The following is a 21,837-nucleotide window of genomic DNA, read 5'->3' as shown; positions in this document are numbered from 1 at the left end:
TCTATACCCCAGTGGATGGATCCACTCCTATGCATGCATGTACAGCACTAATTTAACTTAGTGAGTTGCTAAAAAATAAATAAGAAATAGTTAGGGAGGAGCCATAGTTAGATGATATGAGGAGAGTTAGGGAAGATGGGGTGAGAAGGGATTAGATCATTTTTCTTTGTATACATGTATTAAATTCTCACCAGTAAAGAAAATGATAGACAATAAAATGTAGCCAAATCAAGGTGTTACATCTGATGAAGACTTCTTGCCGATTCTTTTTTGGAGTAAAAAAAGCATATAAATGAGAACAAAAGTATTTCTGGAAATAAAGACATGTACTCTGTCTTTGATCAGTTTCTGCTTTTGATGAGCTTAGTGACTGGACAAATTATATAACCAATACATAAAAAGAGTACAATATTTCCTATCTGTGTTTTGAAAGTTGTAAAACCTGATGGGTTATTTGCTACTCTGGAGCCGTCTGGCAAAGAGCCATAAATAATGACAGTAGTACTTATAGGTTGGTAGATGGATGTCTCAATTGAGCAGCTGTTGACTGTAGCCTGGACTTACAATTGGCTGAGGAAAGATGACGTGACCTTGCTTCCAGGCAGGAGCCCTTTTGATTGACTCCATAGTCCATGGCTGAGTCAGAGGTAAAGGGTTAAGCCTGAGAACAGGAGGGTGTATTTATGTCTTTGTGTGTTTTGGATCTACGAGAAAAGACTCCAGTGTCGTTTTCAACAACTGCACACTGAAGAAGCACATGCGATGTGAGGAAGGAACAGTTTCAAGGTAATAAGCCAGAAGGTACGGAACAGAGTACAGGGATTAGCACACGTGCTAAAATTCGCTTGTGTTTCCTCTCTCACGCTCTGTGTTAGCCTCCTAGGGCTGGGATTTTAGAGATTCTTAGGATTACTTTAAAATGTTGTTGAAAATTTCTCTACTCAAACATTAATAAATAATTTTACGCTTTAATTTGTAGTTAACAAATTTACTTTCAGTAAATTAAGAAATATCTTGGAAAATTTGTAATATCTTATTTGAAATGTTTCATGCAGTGTTTCTCAAACTTGTCCTACGTGCCTCTGAGGAGCCCTGAGACTCTTCGCGGGTTGCTGAAGTCGAAACTGTTTTACAGAAACAAAAATGCCATTCTCTAGTTTTATTGTACTAGCAAACCCCATATTTAATATAAACAATTATACTGTGTCAGAATCAGTAAAGGAACATTAAACAAATATACAAACCAAAAGCAAAACCAGCTTCCTGGAAGACTGACAGCTACTCACAAAGCAGTATAGGTTTTAATTTAGTAATAGTAACCATAGGTTCAGATATTTACAAATGGCCTGGGTGAAAAAAATGAAAGGTATGTGGGGATGCTTCTTGTATATACTGAAGTACAATGAGTGTGCAAAGAAAACTACGGGATGCTGGTATTACATTTATGTAAGACAATTTGCTGAAAGCCAGGTAAGTAAGCTTATCACTTTGATGAGTGATAAAACTCAAAGTCTGAAGTAACAAGAAAATTTAAAGCTTGTATATTTGACTTTTCTTCAGCTTAGAATTTTATAGCATGAATTTGGTGCTGATGTTAAATAATAGCTTTTATATGATGAAATATGTCACTATTTAGAGCTGCTTGCATCCCTATATAAATATTATAAAAATAGGCACAATAACAGAACCAGGTATGCAGAACCAGTGAGTTTTAGCATAACACAGTAGGGCATCATCTCGTTTTATGCTACTAATAATTGTTAAGAAATGAATACCTTTCAAAATTTAGGGCGAACCAAAGCATACCCAATTAGTTTGAAAATGGAATCCATTAGTTTTGGGAAAACTTAATTTTAAAAAATGAAAGCGATATTTTTAAAACTGTTTCTTAGTATGATCTTAAATAAATTAATTGGTACTATAACTTTCTTGTTTAAATTCCTAATATAGTAAATGTTGTTGATTCCTAATATAGTAAATAGTTCAATGAATTTCAGTAGTACAAATAGGCATGAACACCAAAGTATGTGAACAAAAAAATTGAGCTTAATTCTTTACAAAAGAAAAGTCAGGCACAAAAGAACCATATAATGATAGGGTGTAGATCTATTGCTCTTACAGTTAGAACAAAATATATACAAGCCCACAGAAATGCTGCTGCTCTTTTTCACCTAGTGACTCAGCCCATCGGGTATTCAGCATCCCAATGATGCATGTGATGACTATGCGGGCCAGGAGCTTCAAAGGCTGTAATGTTGTGTGGCAGGGGTGCGTTTTAACTGTAATGAATGCTTTCCATAGTTGTGCTGAAAATCTGTAACAATATATACTTTCTAGGGAGCAGAACTATGTTGACAGCCTTTTATAGATCAGTTTGTCATGGGGTATAATTGTTTTAGAATAGAAAAGAATATCAGGATTGATGTTGTCTGAACTTCCTCATCACAAAGATGGGGTGAGAGATCCAGAGAGAGAAAGGAAAGAGCACATTTCATGCTGCTAATTCAGAACTGTGCTAAGTTTCCTCAGTAAAAGCTCTCTCAACTGTATTTTCCCCTATAATCTATTTTTGTACACACACTGTTGTGTACAGTCTTTAACCTTTAAGACAAACATTGAAGGACTATTTATAGCACTTATACCAACCTGAACAACAATCATTGAAACTTTTGCCTACCTTTTCAGCACACCAGGAGAGTTTTATTTCATTAAATCAATGTTTTTTTTTTTTTTTTAAAGATTTACTTATTTTACATGTATAAGTACAATTATAGCTGTCTTCAGACACACCAGAAGAGGGCATCAGATCCCATTACAGATGGTTGTGAGCCACCATGTGGTTGCTGGGAATTGAACTCAGGACCTCTGGAAGAGCAGTCAGGGCTCTTAACCACTGAGCCATTGCTCCAGCCCCTAAATCAATGGTTTTAAGCTGTGAATTAGAGATTGGCAAATATGATGTTGAAAGTCAAGTTTGGAAGCTTAGCTTAGATTTCCAATATTTTACTGCCCTCATTGATAAATATATACATGTGTGAATATCTATTTCTATATATGCAGGTAAATATATGTATATGCACATGTATATGTATGTGCATGAGTATATGTATGGGTGTATGTATAGCATACATGTACATGATGTATATATAATATATAATCTCTATGTATCTCTCAGCACATACATTACATACACATGCATTTGCAAGGTTTGTTTAGGTAATATTGCTATTTCATCTAGTGATTCTGAGGGATTAAAAGCAAAATGTAGTTGAATATTTTAATCAGAGAACATTCTGAAACTTTTTAGTTTTTAAATGTTTTTCTTAGATTATTTTCCATCCATTTTTTGTTTCCATTTTTTCTTTTTACTATTTTTACACTATTCACCTTCTTTACAATCTTAAAGCTAATATGAACTTGTACATTAAAATATATTTTTAAATAATTAAATATTGCTCCTTTCACATATAAAATATTATTTAAGGTTGCATTAATAAGCCCCATTGTAACATTTCTTATGAAAAAGGAGCTACTTATACAATGACTAAATTTGGTATATTTCTATGTTTTATTAAGTCACTTTGAAATGTTTAAACAGCATGTCAGTTTTTTTCATAATTAAATGTCCATGTGGAAAATCACATCTCCTGCAAATAGTATTTTTTTCTCATCAGTTCTTTTAGTCACTGAATGTATTTTTATGCTGTTTTGTTATAGCACCTTAGTATCATTAAAACATACTGTTAAAAATTAAAATCTTGATTAGCACTAGCTATTAAGAAGTACATATATCTGTGACCATTCTACACAGTTCCTATAGAAACTATAAGTTTAAATTCATTACACTTGACGTGAGCTATTTGTATGATTATGCAGAACCAAGACCAAGAACTCTTCATCTTCAAACTATTACCTAAGGTTAGGTGACAAACATTTAGTTACTTATAATAACATTCTGGAAATGATAATGACTGCCCATGTGTAAGACTGGTATCTATCCTGAGACAAAGTGTAGATAAGAGAGAATAATTTGTAATACTAAAGATGTGTCATTAAGTTTGAACCTCTCATCTTGCTGTTAATTGGGCATGTAACTATAGATTTCAATAGGAAATCCTGACCTGCAGGAGTTGTGTCATTACTGGTTTCATTCGTGAGCTATGAGCACAGAGTGACACCTCCTGTGACAGGTACTCTGAATTATGCATAGACAGTGAGGGAGATAACCAAGGAATTAGTATACTCACTGGAGACAAAAGAAACAAAACACATGGTTTAAAAAAGGATATAATGAATTAGCATCAGTGTTTGGTGTGTTTGGAATTGACAATGAAAGTGGCCAGAAGTGAATGAAAGCAGTCAATGCGCTGTAGGTAGAGTAAGAGTCAAGGAGAACTTGAGAGACAGTATTCAGGGCAGTGAGAGACTTGGAGAAAGAAAACACAGAAGGACAAAGATGGGTATCACCGGGTGATGTCCACTCCCCAAGCTGCCTATTAGCTTCTGCATTCTATTATCCCTGTTGCCTATGTCTTCTGTATCAAAGGACATAAATCAAAGCCCTCAATTTCTGCCCTCACCCAAGAGTCTAGTTAAGTTCTGATTTGAATTAAAACTTGTCAACAACAGCCCGTGACAACTACCTAGTTCATCTTACAAACCTTTCTGTGATTAAACACCACACCAGAGCAATATTTTTCATAATCACTGTCACAAACTATTAATATAAAATATGATTGCTCATATGTTGGAACATAGCACAAAAGCTGGTCTTGAAGGATAGCTCTCCAGGTAAAGTCCCTTGCCACCAAGCCTGATGACTTGTGTTTAATCCCTGGAACCTACATAATGGGAAGAGAGAAGTGACTCCTACTAGCTGTCTTCTGACTTCCACACACACGTGTATGCACATAGGGTAGAACTAATTATTGTTTCTTTGTTTTAAAGTTGTTGTAAGATATTTTGGCATCCTCATAGGAACCAGGAAAGGTCCAATTTCTATAAGGATAGCTTTCAAAGCAGTGATGTGGGAGGTAGGGTGCTCGTGGTGTTTGTGGAGGTGGCTCCAGCAGGAAGAAGTATTTTACTGATGATGTTGCTTAGCACTGATGGTGCATAGTGACGATTACCACACTGACTTTAATTTTTTCCCTTATTTTTCAATTCTTTAAAGTTTGTACATACCCCCATTTCCTGTATGTAGAGCAAACTGCTTCTATCCTACCTGGTACTAATCTTAACGTTCCAGTGCTTTATAGCAGCGATAGATATCCCATGGTACTTCATACCAGAACTGATTTCTTTGATCAAGTCTGAATATTTAGATAAGCCACTACAAAAATCTCAATAGGCTAGTAATAAAACAATGCATGTCTTTATAAGACAGGACTATCCTGACTTAAGTCTAATTTATCAGTAGATTCCTAGATTCCCCAGTAAAGGATAATAAATACTGAAAGAGTTCCGGAGAAGTAGCGATTTAGTTTAATTTGTGGAACGTCATGTTTGTACTTCCTAGGTCAGGGTAAAAAGTGAAGGAGCAGATACTTTCCCCACCTCTAGACAGGGTAAATATGAACTACACTCTGAAGCAGAATAGGAATAACTGAGACACCGTTAAAGGACTTCCTGCTCTGGGCTTAAAATTTATGTGAGATGAAAGGCAAAAAGTAAAAGTACTACTTTCTCTTCTTTGAGCTTTGAAATGATGTTGAAGAGACAGACCCAAAACACCATAAGATGATATCAGTGACAGAAATCGTTCAATGTCATTTTTATAAATAATAGAAAAGTCTACCAGAAGAGAGGATTAGAGTTTAGGATTATTCCCATTGCTAAATGACTCTTGGGCTAGCAGTGATTTTTAGTTATTGCTTTTTATATTCCAAATAGTCTACATTGATTATTTAATTGGTTACTCAAACTACTCTAAGGACCGATGACATTTTCATCATTCTTGTATGGGTGAAAAACTAAGGCACAGGAAAAGCAAGCATTTTAAGGGATGTAAGTACATTATTGGCAGAACAAGGATTTGAATCAAAGTGTATGTGTGCAACCAACAACTTCACTTAAAATGCTACCTAAGCCTTTGAAGGTTTAAGTAAAAAGTGGTAATTAAGTTGGGTTTATTATAAAGACATACGTAAATGAGACAAAATAATAGAGAAGATACCTCAACTGGATGGAGACTGATAACAGAAGAAGAGAATTATAGTGTTAAAATGTGATTACATGCTTTAAGCATAACAAAGACTTGAAAGTTCATGAGAGATGTATCTTGGAAAATGACTTGGGAAGACTTTGTGCCTTGGAGGATTATGAATTGTATTCAGGTGTGTATTGGTCGTGTTATTGTTGTAACAAAATACTTGACAGGAAAAAACATAAGGGAAAAAGATTTCCTATAGATCATATCATTAAAGAAAGCTGTAATACTCTGCCAGATCATGGGTATTTGATTTTAGATTAGCATGGATTTTATTGACAAGAGAAAAGAACAATGGGCATGAAGTTGTGCCAGGAAACTGCTCTAAAATTATAAACTACTTTGGAAAGAAAGAGACTACATGCACAAAACAACAATATGAAAAAATGATTATGAAATTTTGGGCTGAATGCAAAATGTGAACATAAATTTTGAATCAAACATGCTGCATGAATTTTGAAAGCAGCCAATTGAAACTAAGCACAGTGACTAAGACAGAAAAGCACAAAGAGCCAAGACTACATTCTCTAACAGTCGCATGACATGTTCACCTTTGTACAGTGCCAGGCGCAGTGTCAGGTATATAATAGAGGATTAAAATTTATTTAAAATACAGTTGAACAAGACTCTGGAAAGATTATAAAACAAAGATCATTAGTGGGTGTCTACAAGACTACAATCACAGGTGAATGGAGATATAAATTTTGGAATTGCAGGAATAGAAGAATATTTTACAAAGTCCTGAGAATGGATTCAATCATGAATGAAAAATAGCTTGGAAAAGAAATAACCAGAGCCCCTAGTGTAGAGACTTCAATCTTAAGGGCTTGAAGATATGATAGAAAAGCCAAGGATCCCAGGAGAGTTAGTGAATACCCAGTCTTTGAGATGTTAAAGAGTTGCATCAAAATGCATTAAAGCTACTTGCCAACTACAAATTTTAAGAAACTACATGGTCTCAATTGTGTACAGGAGTGTTTCTGCATTTTAAAACCAGAACACACAAAAAAGCTAGGAGGAAATATTAAGAAGACTTCTAGGTTGGAATCAACTATTTCAGTTAATGTGCAAGAATGTTCCTGTGGTGACACAGTCACATTCGTTCTTTCAACTGATATATTCAGGTATCTGTCAAAAGTAGATATAAACTGTCTGCTTTTACTGCTCAGAAAAGTGAAAGTTTCAGAATTTGGCATGCTTTCCCTGTTCTTAAAATGTAGGTAAGTACAAGTTCTTACTCTAAAACTGTACTTTTTTTTTGTCTGAAAGGAACACTCACTAGTCATATTGCAGTGGTTTGTAAGTTGAAAACCAAAGACACATGTAAAGGTAATATGGAGAACAGGGTGTAAATTCCTTCATTTCAAAGTCAGTAAAGAACCATATGGGGTAATAGAGTATTACCTGTAATAAGAAAGCAATGCCATATCTGTTACAGATTTACTCTCACAAAATAGTTTCAGAAACATTTTCATCCATATTCTGTCTGAACATTACCAGGAAGTATGAAGGCTATCATGATTGGGAAGAGAATCCATTTTGTTCTGATTAGTGCTAACTGTTGTAGATTCAAACTGACTTTAATTTCTAATACTACCTTGCACAGATACAAAGGGATCAAGACAGAAATAAAACAACGAGGTTAAAGGGGGCAAAAAGTTATACCATTAGGTGATGGTGTCATACAGTTTTATATGACTCTTACTACTCTAGGCTGGGTAGTACAACCTTTGAATATATACTATAAAATATATGCACTATAATATGCATTTGTTTCTTGGGGAATGGTTACTACTTTGTTGTTTGTATTAAGGATAAGGTTTATACATTCATTTGTCTAAAAGATCAAATAACTAGTGTATGAATAACAAACACACACCACTGTTACCAGTTTGTATTTGCTTCTTAGAGGAACTTATCAAGCATATTTCATAAAAATATGATTAGTGAAGATATTCAAATCAATTCCTGTCTGTGGAACAAAGGGCAAGGAAAGTCTGTCAAATGCAGCAGCCACATATTTCTAAGAAATTACAAGACATATCACAACTACTATAGCTACAGTCTCCTGACAACTCACTTTTAGAATATGTCAAAAGGATCAAACTCCTTTATATTCTAAAAATTGTGTTATAAGTACAAAGGGCAGCAATATACAGGAAAGTTCATTTAAAAATAAAATAAATCACTACCTCCAAATGCATTTGCTATAGATTATCAGTAAAAGAATTTTTGGTGTAGACTCCAAATTTCTATATGTTAACTTTAAATTATATTCATATGCTATTTTATTAATGTAATTTAATGTAATTTTAAGTTAATACAAAATGCAGTTTACAAAAGGTGAGATATAAACATTTGAAAAATTCTAATAAACACATTTATGCTAATATATTATCAAATTAATTCATGTAAATTAATGTATCATGCATATTATTGATATGTTAATGTTATCTGAGAATAATATGATTGATCAGAAAGTTACTTTAGGTCATCATAGTTTTTAAAATACTTTAATTAATTCTTTGAATATTTTATGCAATATGATTTGATAATATTCACCCCCGTATCTATACCCAGCTCTTCCCAGATATACGCCCATCTATCTCCACCCAAACTTCATGTTCTTTTTTTAAAAAATTAAACCATCTAATCCAGTTTATATGGCTATATACTCATACTCGTACACACACACACACACACACACACACACACACACACACACACAAACATCCACTGAAAGATGGTCAGTCTACTAGGAGCCACCCTCTTAAAGAAAGCCTACTCTCCTTCAAGAAGCCATTATCTACAAATACTTCCTCAGTTAGGGCTGAGGCCTCATGAACCCTTTCAACGTATATTATACAAAATTGATTGGCTCAATATTTTACAGGTGTTGTACAAGCAACCTCTGCCACTGTGAGTTTATAAGTACAACAGTCTTGACATATCTAAAAGCCAGTGTTCACTCTGTTTTTCCCCAGCCTCTGGTTCTTACAGTCTTTCCTTCCATAAACTCTCTGGACCTTCATGGGGACAGTGATATTGATGTGTCATTTCTGCATGAATACCCACAATGGCTTATTCTACTAGTCTACTTTATGACTTGTGTGTTTTTACATTGACTATCATCCAGCACACAAAGATACTTCACTAGTGAGGTTTGAGAGCTACACTAATCTATAAGAAAAAGATATGGATTTAGAGGGCAATTTGATACTGTGCCCATTTGTCAGAATAATTGTAGTAGGTTCACTCCTGGGGCTGAAGAACTCCTTGACCTTGGATTCTTGGCTGTATTTGTAGTGCTATGCTAAGTGTTTGCTTCTGTGGGGTTGGTCTTAAATCTACTCAGAAAATGGTCATATTTTGTTTGCTACATCAGCCATTATTTTAGTTCAAAGCTGGACAAGACTGATGGTGACTTCCACCCCACCCAGAAGTCGACATAGCACCGTCTAGTACAATGAAAGATAGTCAACATGGAGGAAGCTTCCCAGACTGTACCAGTTTGATTTCTCCTGTCTTGTCTCTGAAATGTATTTTGTCTTTAGCAAAAGAACACTGCCATCAAGTTCTGGTAGACAACCCGGAGCACTGACGACAATTTACATTGTTTGGGGAGATCTTTACTACACCTCTGACTAACACTTGGGGAAGCCCTTCTACATCTGGCTCTCATCCCTTTATTGAGCAAACGATGGCTTTTGGGGTGAGCATAATTCCCTGTGTAGGGTAATTACAATCAAAGCATTTTTACATGAATACACAAAATTACATATGGCACTTATAAAAATGATAGGTTGCCATTGGTCTCTTATGTCTGCTCTACCCTCCCATTCTTCTTTCAACTTAAAACTCCCTCCTTATCGTGAAATTTTGCTCAGCTGTAAAGGAAAATTTGTAAATAAATGAACAGTGCTAGTAAACACCACATAGGCGAGGTAACCCAGGCCAATGTCCCATGGAGATCTTAGTGTCCAATCCTTAGATGTGTGTGTTTCATTTAGAGTGCAGTAGAATTCAGGACACTAGAAAGAGAGCGGGAAGAAAGATGTTAAAGGAAGAGGGATAGAAGAACACAGATGGTATAAAAGTGAAAGAGTGGGATAGGCCTTCACATTTAACTGTGCTTTGCATCTCTAAAGTACTTCATTTTACTTAATTGTTATTAAAGTACTTCTTAGGGGTGTGTGCACATGTGCAATGCATGCATACCTATGAAAATAGGAGGAGGCCAGAGGAAGATGTTGACTGTCCTGTTTTATTCTTCACCACCTCACTCCCTGAGACACAATCTCTCACTCAAGTTGGCATGTGCATGGAAGGGTTTGAAGCAAGGAAAGGGATGAGAGAAATAATAAAAATATAATCTCAGAAAGATTTAAAAGGCTAAAAATATTTCTACACCTGAAAAATCTTATAAAAGATACCTCTTAAATGTCTTCTCTGTGTGGTCTAAAATTTTCTAGCATAAACATTAATCTCGTATAGTGACACAAAATTACTGTATATAATTTGAGGATTAAAAGCAAAATCAGCTTATTTTTTGACAGATAGCTAAATTTTAAATTAAATTAAATTTTATCATAGTTTTTATTGGTGATTGGTTGAGCCTAAAGTCCTATACTCTCTAAATAGACATTAAATAACCATGAGCTGAGAGATCAAATTGGGAGGAATGGTGATTTTTGTTGCAAAACAGGAACTGAAAATAGAAAAGTGGAACTCTGCTTTCAGAACCTGACAAGTTCACGCATCTCTATGTAATATATAGAGTAAAGCATTAGGCTAAAACTCTTCTAAGTTTTCTGTCATTCCCCCTATTTGGGATTGAACCTGATGAATTACAGCAATAGATGAATTAGATATAGTATAAAAATGAGATATGATTCTGTAGACTCATATTTATATCTGTGTCATGTGGGCTTTTTCAGATGAAAAATTCTTACGTGGCATACTAAAAAATGAGACCAAGCTAATTTTAGAAAATAATGAAACTATACATATGAGTATATGTATAATAATGAAAATACATATATGTACATGCATATATATGTATATATATACACACACACACAGAGGAATATTTACTGAGAGAAAATAGGGCATTTTTGGCTTCTCTGAATCACATTGTCTTGGTAAGGCTTAAGTGTAAGCCATGATAACACCTTGTAGTTAGTACCTAGCTGGTGTCACAGACCTGCTAGGATTATCTCCCAATGTTGCTCTTCCTTTACCAACTGTAGGGTTGTTTCAGACAGAAATGAACATCACTTGCTCTGTTTTTCTCTGTAGTTAGCCGACTACTTGACATATAGCAGGTGCCCAACACAGAGTTTAACCATTATGTGCATCAGCAAATGAAAGTTTGAGTACAATACTTGGAAATATTCTTGATTTAGAAAAGTCTAAACACAACCAAGTTATTTATTTATTTTGAATGAGTATATATATACTGGAACAAGAACTACTAATATAACTATCCAATAGCTTAAAAAAGAGAAATATAGAGCCATATAGTAACTATGCGCATGCAAAGATATATACTTATTTATATGAAATATGGGTTATATATTTCACTAAGAATCATGTAAACCTGAGCCATATGGTCAGAATATTTCTGTTGTGCTCTGGATGGCAAACTCTCTCCTTCCTCCATTTTCTTTACATTTTCATGCCTTATCATTTCCCTGTCTTCTTTCTAGGTCTTCTCCTTTTGTTCTCTCTCCCCCTCTCTCTCCTCTCCTCTCCCTCCCTCTCTATCTTTATCTCCATCTTTATCTCTCTCCCACTCCTTCCATCTCTTTCATTCTCCTCATCCTCATCTCATCTCTCTCCATCCCTCGATTCTCTTTCTAGTGTATAACTCATCTTAGTTTTTGCTCACATAGTAGCACAGTTTGCTGTGCAGAATACAAACAAAATGGGAAAAAAGATAAAGTAAAATATAATGTAAGGGACCATGTTGCATCAAGACTTCTGAAAATTTAGAAGTGATTTTTCCGTATATCTTGGAATAGCCTTGCCTATGAACTTTTCCACTGAAGTTTAAAGTATTTATGGGATGGGCCCATGTGTAAAGTAATAGAATGTAATCAACTTATATTTCTGTATCAATAGATCTTGATTAGTTTGATTTCATAGAAGCCATAATGCATCCTATGAAAATGAATTTTTCTTAGGAAAAAATTTGGATGTGCATAAATAAAAATTATACTGTCAATAAATCTGATAACATATTTATAGATCCCAGTTCCAATCCTAGTTTTGAAATGATCACTTTTCCATCCATCATCTATTTATTTTCTATTTACTATCTGTCTTTCTACTATCATCTGTCTGTTTGTCTGCTTGCTCATCTATCTGTCATTTATCGGCCTTAGTTTGATTTCTTGTAATTGTGACAAACATCATGAACAAAAATAATTTGGAGAGAACAGGGTTTATTTCAGCTTACAGTTGTAGTCAATCATGAAGGAAAGTCCAGGCAAAAATTCAGGGCAAGAACATGAATTCAGGAACTGAAACAGACACCATGGTGGAACACTCTTACTGGCTTGTTCCCCATGGCTCACTAAGACTGATTTCTTGTCTCATCCAGCTGCCCAGGCTAGCACCATCTTCAGTGAACTCTTCTATAGCAATCATCAATCAAGGAAATACCATACAGATTTGCTTACCTGCCAATCTTAACTGAAGTTCTCTCTTTCCAAATGAGCTACTTTGTATTAAGTTGACAAAACAAAGCAAAACAACACCAAGGGAGACTCTATCTATCTATCTATCTATCTATCTATCTATCTATCTATCTATCTATCATCTACCTACCTACCTACCTACTTACCTACCTAATTATTTACCTATTCATTTATCCAAATCTCTCTTCCCAGAAAATAAGATTTAGAAGGCAAGCCTTGTGATGTAGTCTACAATTTCAGTTATTCAGGAAGCTTAGATTGGAGAGTCACAAGCTCAATTTCTACTTAAGCTGCAGAGTGAATTACAAATCAACCTGGGCAACGTTGGAAGACTTTGTCTCAATGTAAAAAAGATGCAGGCTGAGGATTTAGCTCAGTGGTAATGTACGTGCTTAACATCCCTGAATTCTGAGGTCCAGTTCTCACCACCGAAGAATTAAGACTTACAGATGTTACCTTCATTGTTTAGGAATGCAACTCTATGGTATACTCTAATTCCCTTTTTTTTCTATCCCCTTTTTCAGAAAGGAGATTAGAATAGATTGATATTTTGCACATTTCCATATTCTTACATGTTTTCTTTTTTGTTACCTCTTTTTATTCTTCTTAGCACTGTTTGAAAATTTCATATATGCATATTTTAATCAAATCCATCTGCCTTCTAGCTGTCCTCTATCTCCCTCATGACTTTTCCCTCCCAACTTCATGTGATCATTTTTTTAAAAAAGTCCACCGAGATGACTTAATGCCATTGCATTTGCATGGACCTGAGACTATCTAGAGTATGGGTGTCCTCTTAAAGATACATCCTTGAACAAAACTGACCATTCCTTCCCTAGAAGCCAACAATTGCCAATGGCTCCACAGCTAGAGGTGGGACCGTATGAGCCACATGAGCCCCCTCTGACATATATGTTGGCATTTTGTTTAGCTTATGAATAGAGCTTATGCACGCAGTCACAGATCCTGTGAGTTCATGTGTGCAATGGTCCTACCGTGTCTTGCAAATGCTGTTCCACTGTACATGTCCTCTCCTTCTGGTGTATAAAATCTTTCTGTGCCCTAAGAGCTAGCAACTGTGGATTGAAGCTTCTCTTAACATATGAGTTGGATTTTCCGTGTTCTGTAACTCGAGTATGTGGCAACATTGGAAATAATACACTGCTATTGAGTTTTAGAAGGTAACTAAGACTAGAAATTGGTTTCAGTGTTTGTGGGGGTCTGTGGAATCCCAGCAACCAGTGAGAAAATACATAACTCATACTTGGCACCAGGCTTTTTTTTGGGGGGGGGATAGTTTATGGTATCTGGGAGAGACACTGTCTCCTCATTACAGGGTAACTGTATTTAAACTTCTTTTTACATATGTACATGTATATATTTTCAGAAGCTTCTACAGTAGTAGATTTCTATATGATATTTCAATGTCTTTAGTGTTAGTTTATTCTTTCACACACTCTACTTGCACTCTGCCTTCTTCCCTTGCTTATTTAACCCTTCCCATTCCATTATTCCTCTCTCCTATTTATACCACTAATGTTGCAGTCCCTTGAAATCTTACCCCATTGCCCTTTCTTAGTTTCTCAATTTCAATGTGTACTCCATCTTAAACACAAATTTATATAGATTCTAAGCTACCAACCACAAACAAGTGAGAACACAAGACATCTATTCCTAGAGCCATGGTCGAAGGAGAGACCTGGCTCTTTGGTCTCTCCTTGTGTTTGAACTTCTACACACACACCCAGGTGTGAGTGCACCCTTCTTCATACTTATCCCCCCATCTACGCACAACACATACAAATAATAAATATTTTTAAAAGTAAGAAAAAAGGGATGTTTTCTATAGTTCTGGAAACTGATTAGACCTCTAGGAAGAATATCTGTATTTACTTGGGAAATAAAGAAAATGCATGTATGGAGCTCCCACGTCACAGAAGAAATCAGTATGGAGGGACATTATCCCCTCAAATCATGTTATCATTTCACAGGGTTTTATAAACTGGCTAAACAGAAAGACCCATACTATGAGGTTTAGTTATTTCTCCTTTCGTTTTAATTATTTTTAAAAATATTTTGAGACTATTATACAGTTATATCATTTGACCTTTTCCTTTCCTTCCTCCAAACCCTTATATATAAAACCATCTTTGCTTTTTTTTTTTTTTTTTCAAATGCATGGACTCTATTTTTTAGTAACATTTGGTACATACATATCTGCACATGTATGATTTCTTGTTCATTGTCAACTCTAATGAACCATGGCATCTCCTCTTTCTTATGATGAAAAACCATCCACATACTTTGTCAGGGGCCAGGGAATCTCATCATGCCTCATTCTATGTTATATGACTATTTGCCATCTTAAATTAGAGCATTTAATTTTGATGCTATCACTTCATTCTGAGGAAATATATGAGTATTGTATTTTGTAAAGGATTCATGGCATTAAGAATTTTTCTTAGCTTTCTTTTCCAGTCCTACCTGGCAGCATTATAACTGTCTGAAAAGCTGAATATGAGATGCAAGACCTTTTCCTTTTTGAATATGACAATTGTAAATCAAATCTGTAGACATAGACTATCCCTCTACAACTCACAAAACACACATTCTTACACTTCAACAACCATATAAATCAAACATAACAGATATTACTAAGCTCTTTTTTTCTATCAGGCCATTTCTCCTTTTGAGAACTAGAGGGAGAGCCCCATGAAAGAAGGTAGTCCATTTCTCAACCATCAAGATCCTGAGAGTATAAAGATGAGAATCTTTAGAAACTGCACTTGGAGTTTACAAGCTGTTACATTACAATAGAAGCTACTAATTTTCAGAGTTTATCTATCAGTATATGAGTTATTTTCCCATAATATAATTAAAAGAATGAAAATAAACGAGTTTCAAAAAATGGAAACAGATTTTCCACGCTGTTGAATTTGTTCTATTCCCTGTGGAATAATTGCCATTTCTTTCACACTTGCCATGTTCCTACATTTAGCTGGATTACAAGGGATAAAATAAATTAATGTCATTGAACTGAGATTAGCAAGTTAAGATCAGGGTCAAAATTGATGAACGAAAGACAAAACATATTCAAGAAAACCAATGAAATCCAAACTGGTTCACTGAAAAGATAAACAATAAGCACAAACCTTTGGCTGAATTAGTCAAAAGAAAGAGAGAAGCCAGAAATTAATAAAATTAGAGGGAAAAGGGAGACATTTGACTAAATATCAGTCAAATTCTAAACAGCAGTCCCAAGACCATTATATAAAATCGAAAAGAAGATAATATTTCTACATTCTCTTTTATCCTGATGCCCAAACCAGATAAACACACACACACACACACACACACACATGCATGCACACACACACAAAAAGAGAAAGAGAGACAGAGAGGGAGAGAGAGAAGAAAATTACAGACTAATCTCCTGAAAATGTACGTGTTTCCTCAGTTCAAGAATACATTTAAAAGATCGTTCACCAAGATCAACTTGTTTTTATTCCAGGGATAAAGAATTGCTTAAAAAAAACAAATTCATAAATGTAATATACAACAAAAATAGACCTATTGATAGAAATTATATAACTGCCTGAATAGACTCAGCAAAAGTCTTTGACAAAATTGTCAGAAGAGTCAAGGAGTGGAGGTAACGTAGCTGACGTAAAAAGGCTATATAAAACAAACATCCAGCCAACACTGTGCTAAATGGAGAGCAGCCCAGAATTTCCATGACATTCAAGACCAAGACAACTGTCTTCTTTTTTTATTCTTATTTATTATGGAGTTTGAAATTTTGGCTAAAGCAACAAGACAAGGGAAGAAAATAAGCATCATATTTCCTTGGACAAAAGAAGAATCTGAGAATAGAAGAAATGTTTCTAAATTTACAGAAGTAGTTCATGGCATCACCAGGAGCTGCACCCAGGATTCCTATGCAAGATTCTAGCATACTGGTGCTCTAACTTGATAAAACCTTTACCTCAGAAAATGAAAGTGAATTAGTTTAATATATTCATTAAAAACAGTATGTGTATACACATGTGTGAATGAATAATAGAATCTTTAAAACCAAAGTTTAAGTAATTTGAAAGAATATGCCAACAAAGTTTTTTGTACATGAGCCTCAAATTTCAGTTTATGAGCTTTAAAAAATAGATTCCTTGGAGCTGGAGAGATGGATCAGTGGCCAAGAGCACTTGTCAATTTTTCAGAGGAAGCGAGTTTAGTTCCCAGCAGCCACACGGGTGCTTACAACAGTCTCTAACTCTAGATCCAGCAAATTACACACCCTTATCTCATTTTTTACACATGAGATACAGATACACATATGCAGGCCAAACATTCACATACATAAATAAAATCAATTAAAATTATATTTCTGACCTCAGGAGGTGGTTCAGTCAGAAAAGTGCTTGGCTGGCAGTCAAAGATCTGACTTCCTGGCATCAGGATACACACATTGTCCTAGTCTGGGAAGCAAAGGCAGGCTGATCCTTGAGGTTACTAGCCACTCATTCTAACCTACTTGTTGAATTACAGGCAAATGAGAGACATGGCCTTATTATTATTAATTATTTTATTTATTTACATCCCAAATGTTTCTTCTCCACCTTGTCCCCCTCCCAAAGTTTTTTCCCCATTCCTGCTCCCCTTAGCCTTTGAGAGGGTGCTCAAAGGCTTCTTCCCTGGGGCATCAAGTCTCTACAGGACTAGGTGCAAGGTCTCTCACTGAGGACAGACAAGTCAGTCCTCTGCTACATATGTGCTGTGGGCCTCCGACTGGCCCATGCATGATCCTGGGTTGGTGGCTTATTCTCTGGGAGCTCTGAAGGATCCAGGTTGGTTGACACTGTTGAACTTCCTATGGGGTTGCCATCCCCTTCAGTTCCTTTAGTCCTTCCCTAACTCTTCCATAGGGGTCCCCAACTTTAGTCCAATGCGTGACTATACGTATCTGCATCTGTCATAGTCAGCTGCTGATAGAACTTCTCAGAGGACAGCCATGCAAGACTACTGTCTACAAGGACAACATGGAATCAGTGATAACATAATGGTTTGATGCCTGCACATGAAGGATGGATCCCAAGTTGGGCTGATCACTGGTCAGCCATTCCTTCAGGAGAGAACTCACCTTTACAAAACAAGAAATGACATAAGAAACGACAGCCAGACATTGTTCTCTGGCCTCTGCAGTCTGTCTGTCTGTCTGTCTGTCTGTCTGTCTGTCTCTTTCTCATATGCACATGTATGCATGCATGCACTCTTCTATGCATACTTGCACCAGCACACATGTACATCAAATAAAATTAGATTTCTTCTATTGAAATAAACCACATATTGAGTAATCTTTTTTTTTCTGCACCAAAAATACAAGTGGTTTTTAGTATGCAGTCAAAAACTTTGGAAATGGAACCCTACACCCCTCAAGCCCACCCATCTCCCAGCCTCTGATTCAGTATGAAGATTCCAATTTTGTTAATTAGGAGAAACAACCTGTATACATTGCAATAGCCTACACAAATCTTCAAAGCAAATGATTTGAATCTTCTACAATATGCCTTTTCTACAACCTAGAGCTCAACTTCCTCCCACTACACTAACAGTTAATCCTGTTGCATTGTTATTTAGCAAAATAATAGTCTGAGAAAGTTTGTGTCAATTTTAGAAAATTATGATTATGAAAATATTAATTTACTAATAAACATTTCAATGTATTAAAATGAGCAAATGTACTTTCTTTGCTTATTTATGTGTGTGCGTGTTTCTGTGTGTGTATTTGTGGAATGTGTGATAAGGAGTGTATTTGTCATTGCACACAAGTGGCCATCAGATCAAAAATCGTGGGAGTCAGTTCTCTTCTCCCTTGTGGGTTCCAGGAATCAAACTCAAGCTGTCAGGCTTGGCATACAGTAATTTTACCCAGAGAGCCATCTCACCCTTGCTAAAACTACTTTAAAAGAATATTTACACAGCTTATATTTTGTTATCACTAGTACTATCTATATCACAGCAAATGAAAAGGTTGTTTCAAGTTAGCCAAAATTTTCAAGTACCTTTGTATTAGACTTTACAATGTTCACTCTAGCTAAAGCTATTAGCAAGTTTTATAAATTACTCAGAAACCGTTATTTCTTTTGAAAATTATATTACTATTTTTCTCATGGTTTTAGTAATTATAAAAAGAAAATATGTTTCAATTTCCCTTTTGTTAAAGGCCTTAGCAGAATATTATGGTGAAAATATCTCTACACGTGTGTGCTACACAAGATGAAGGTGTTCTGTATAAACAATGAAGGAAAGTAATCACTTCTTTCTTTTAATCTGTCTCCACTTTTCATGTGTGTATGAGTGTGGCCACACATAAGTTTTTCTCTTTAATATCTCTTGGCTATTAACTCATTTACTTATCTATTTGTCTATCTGTCTATCTATCTATCTATCTATCTATCTATCTATCTATCTATCTATTTTTTTAGGTACTAATGATTAAACTAGACTTTTGAACATGATGGACAAGCAGTCTACTACCGAGTGATATTCTCAGTGCTCTTTTCATTTTCTATCTTGAATACGGTTTTTGCTAAGTTACCTAGCTTGGCCTATGAATTTACGCAATGACCCTCTAGGGCTTGAGCTTATGTTTCTGCATCTGCTTTCTGAACAACCATGGTTACAGACCAGTGCTAGTAGGCCTGACTTGGTTTTTAATCTTTAAAGGTAGCCCTTATAGTTGTAACATCTATCCTGTAATTTTATGAGAAATTTATATATTTAGTCTCTCTATGTAATTATATAAGAGTATCATTTCTAAGTACTGGGTGACTTATGACACTAAAATTTACTAGGATGTTTCTGATGGTGAAAAAAAATGAAATGTTTGTTTTACTTTTCTGTTTTTCCATTAGAAATATAAATATATTTTTTAGTGAAATTTATTTCTATTTTTAGAACTAAAATGGCCACTGTTAGGTAAAACTAATTTTACTATATTGCTTGTGGGGAAAGTTAGTATCAATAAGCTGATCTGACTGCCCTTGGTCACACCACCAAACAGGCACAGGTGCTTTCCTGTATAACTCAGGACCACTCCGCTCCCCAGCACCTCATGATTCCCTCAAAGGGAAGTGATGAAAGATTCCTGACAATTAAGCAAGAGGTGGCATCAGGGTATTCTAGTGTTTTGTTTTGCTTAAAAAAAGAAACCCGAGGCTGGCCTCACCCCAATTCTGATCATACCTCCCCAACTGGAAAAGTGTGACTTCTGAATCATCACCAGCCATGCACACAGATCACTCTATGGCTTAGAGCTTCTCTATGTAGGTATTGACAATTACTTCATTGTGTGGCAATGGCTGGCACCAAATAGACCATGCTCCTATCGGGCTATATGAAGACAGCAACCCTCGGTCAGTGAACCTGTTGGACTTGTTTCCTTTCTTGTCCTCAGTGACTGTCATTATTTTCCAGCCTCCCAGTCCTGACCTGACTGATAGAGATCAGATGGTGACTGGATAGAAACCTTCCTAGTCCTGGGTCCATGATGTACGCGTAAGTATTCAGTTTTTCTCAGTGAGTTGACAATGGTGACAGATGTCCCCATCTTCTGGAACAGGCTATGCATTTTCTGACTTGTACAAGTTATTTTAACTATATGAGAGTTTTGTGTGTGCTATATTTTTGTTGAAATCTTGTCTCATTGGTTTTTGAATGGAACAAAAGTGACAAATGTGGTATTTCCTTTCTAAAAAGAAAGTCTATGTAGTAACATATTAACAGTATTCTATATTAACATTTGGAAAATGCTTTGTACTTTGAAGAGTAAAATAATTAACACAGTGCATTTACTTTCTTACTACATTCAATATATGTTTTATAATATATTCTTTTTTGAAACATGTTATTGACAACAAAATAGAAATTAGAGAGAACATTCTTTTCTTATTTTGTTTCATTCCAAGTAAAAGAATGACAGCAATTGGATTATTGTATATTGTATATATCATATGAATGAAATGGTTAAATTGAAATACTCATATGTAATAGAATATTGAGTTAATAAAAACTTGGATTTCAAAATAAATGATCAGTTTTTAACCTGATATGAATAAATTTATGTTGTAGTATGCATGCTATTGTTTTAGACTGAAATGAATAACTGTTATGCGATCAATGATTTCTCTCAAACTCCTATATAGTCCAAACGTTATTGTGTCTCTCAAAGAAGTGCTATATAGATTTCCCATGTTCCATTGATCAATGTATTAGACAGAATTTGGATTTTGTGATTCTTGTGTATTTTAGTCTTGAGTCTGTCTTCAGTGAAATATAATACTTTAAGCATATGGATTGTCATATTTTTAAATAAGTTCTTTCTATATTCTCCAACTTTCTTACCAATAGCAACATGAGCCTGAGGATGACTGTCTATTTCATAATAAGGCTGACCCAGACAGATCCTCTTCTAATAATGTAACCGGCCATAGTAGTCATACTTTTAAGTATAAAATAGTATATTTTTTTATTGAGCACCACAAAACATATAGCAATGAATATATGTTAGTAATTTCAATTTTAAAAGACACATCAAAGAACTTGAAGTCTTTATCCACTTTCATCTCAGAATTCAGTGGCATACCTTCTCTTCCCAACTTATGGCATCATCTCTAGTCACTTTCCTACTCTGAACTTTTTATTGTGGTCTCTCTTCTGCTCTCAACATTTTTGTCACACTTTTAATTATACCCTCCTGTCTACTCTGAACTTTTGACTATGCTTTGTTACACTGAAGCTTCCTCAGATCTGATTCAGAGTGAAGAGTTCTGTGTACTGGCTTCTAGACAAGAGTTGTTTTTAATATAGTTATCCTACCCAAGACTGTTCATGAAGATAGTATGAGGTGAGCTAGTGGATTCACTAAATTTA

The 21,837-nt window shown here is 35.2% G+C and overlaps 1 protein-coding gene across 1 annotated transcript in view; it reads left to right on the top strand.

The window, feature by feature from the left end:
* The first annotated feature begins 661 nt into the window (after positions 1-661).
* LOC117712428 (transmembrane protease serine 11F-like) overlaps positions 662-21,837 on the top strand; it is a 79,302-nt gene continuing 58,126 nt past the window's right edge. The window contains exons 1-2 of the mRNA XM_076937714.1: positions 662-786; positions 20,383-20,463. Of these exons, the coding sequence (XP_076793829.1) occupies positions 20,453-20,463 (11 nt within the window). The 5' untranslated portion in view covers positions 662-786; positions 20,383-20,452. The remainder of the gene's footprint in view (positions 787-20,382; positions 20,464-21,837) is intronic.

This window comes from Arvicanthis niloticus, chromosome 7, assembly GCF_011762505.2.
Source record: "Arvicanthis niloticus isolate mArvNil1 chromosome 7, mArvNil1.pat.X, whole genome shotgun sequence".
Lineage (NCBI taxonomy): Eukaryota > Metazoa > Chordata > Mammalia > Rodentia > Muridae > Arvicanthis > Arvicanthis niloticus.
This window is presented reverse-complemented; position numbering and strand designations above follow the sequence as displayed.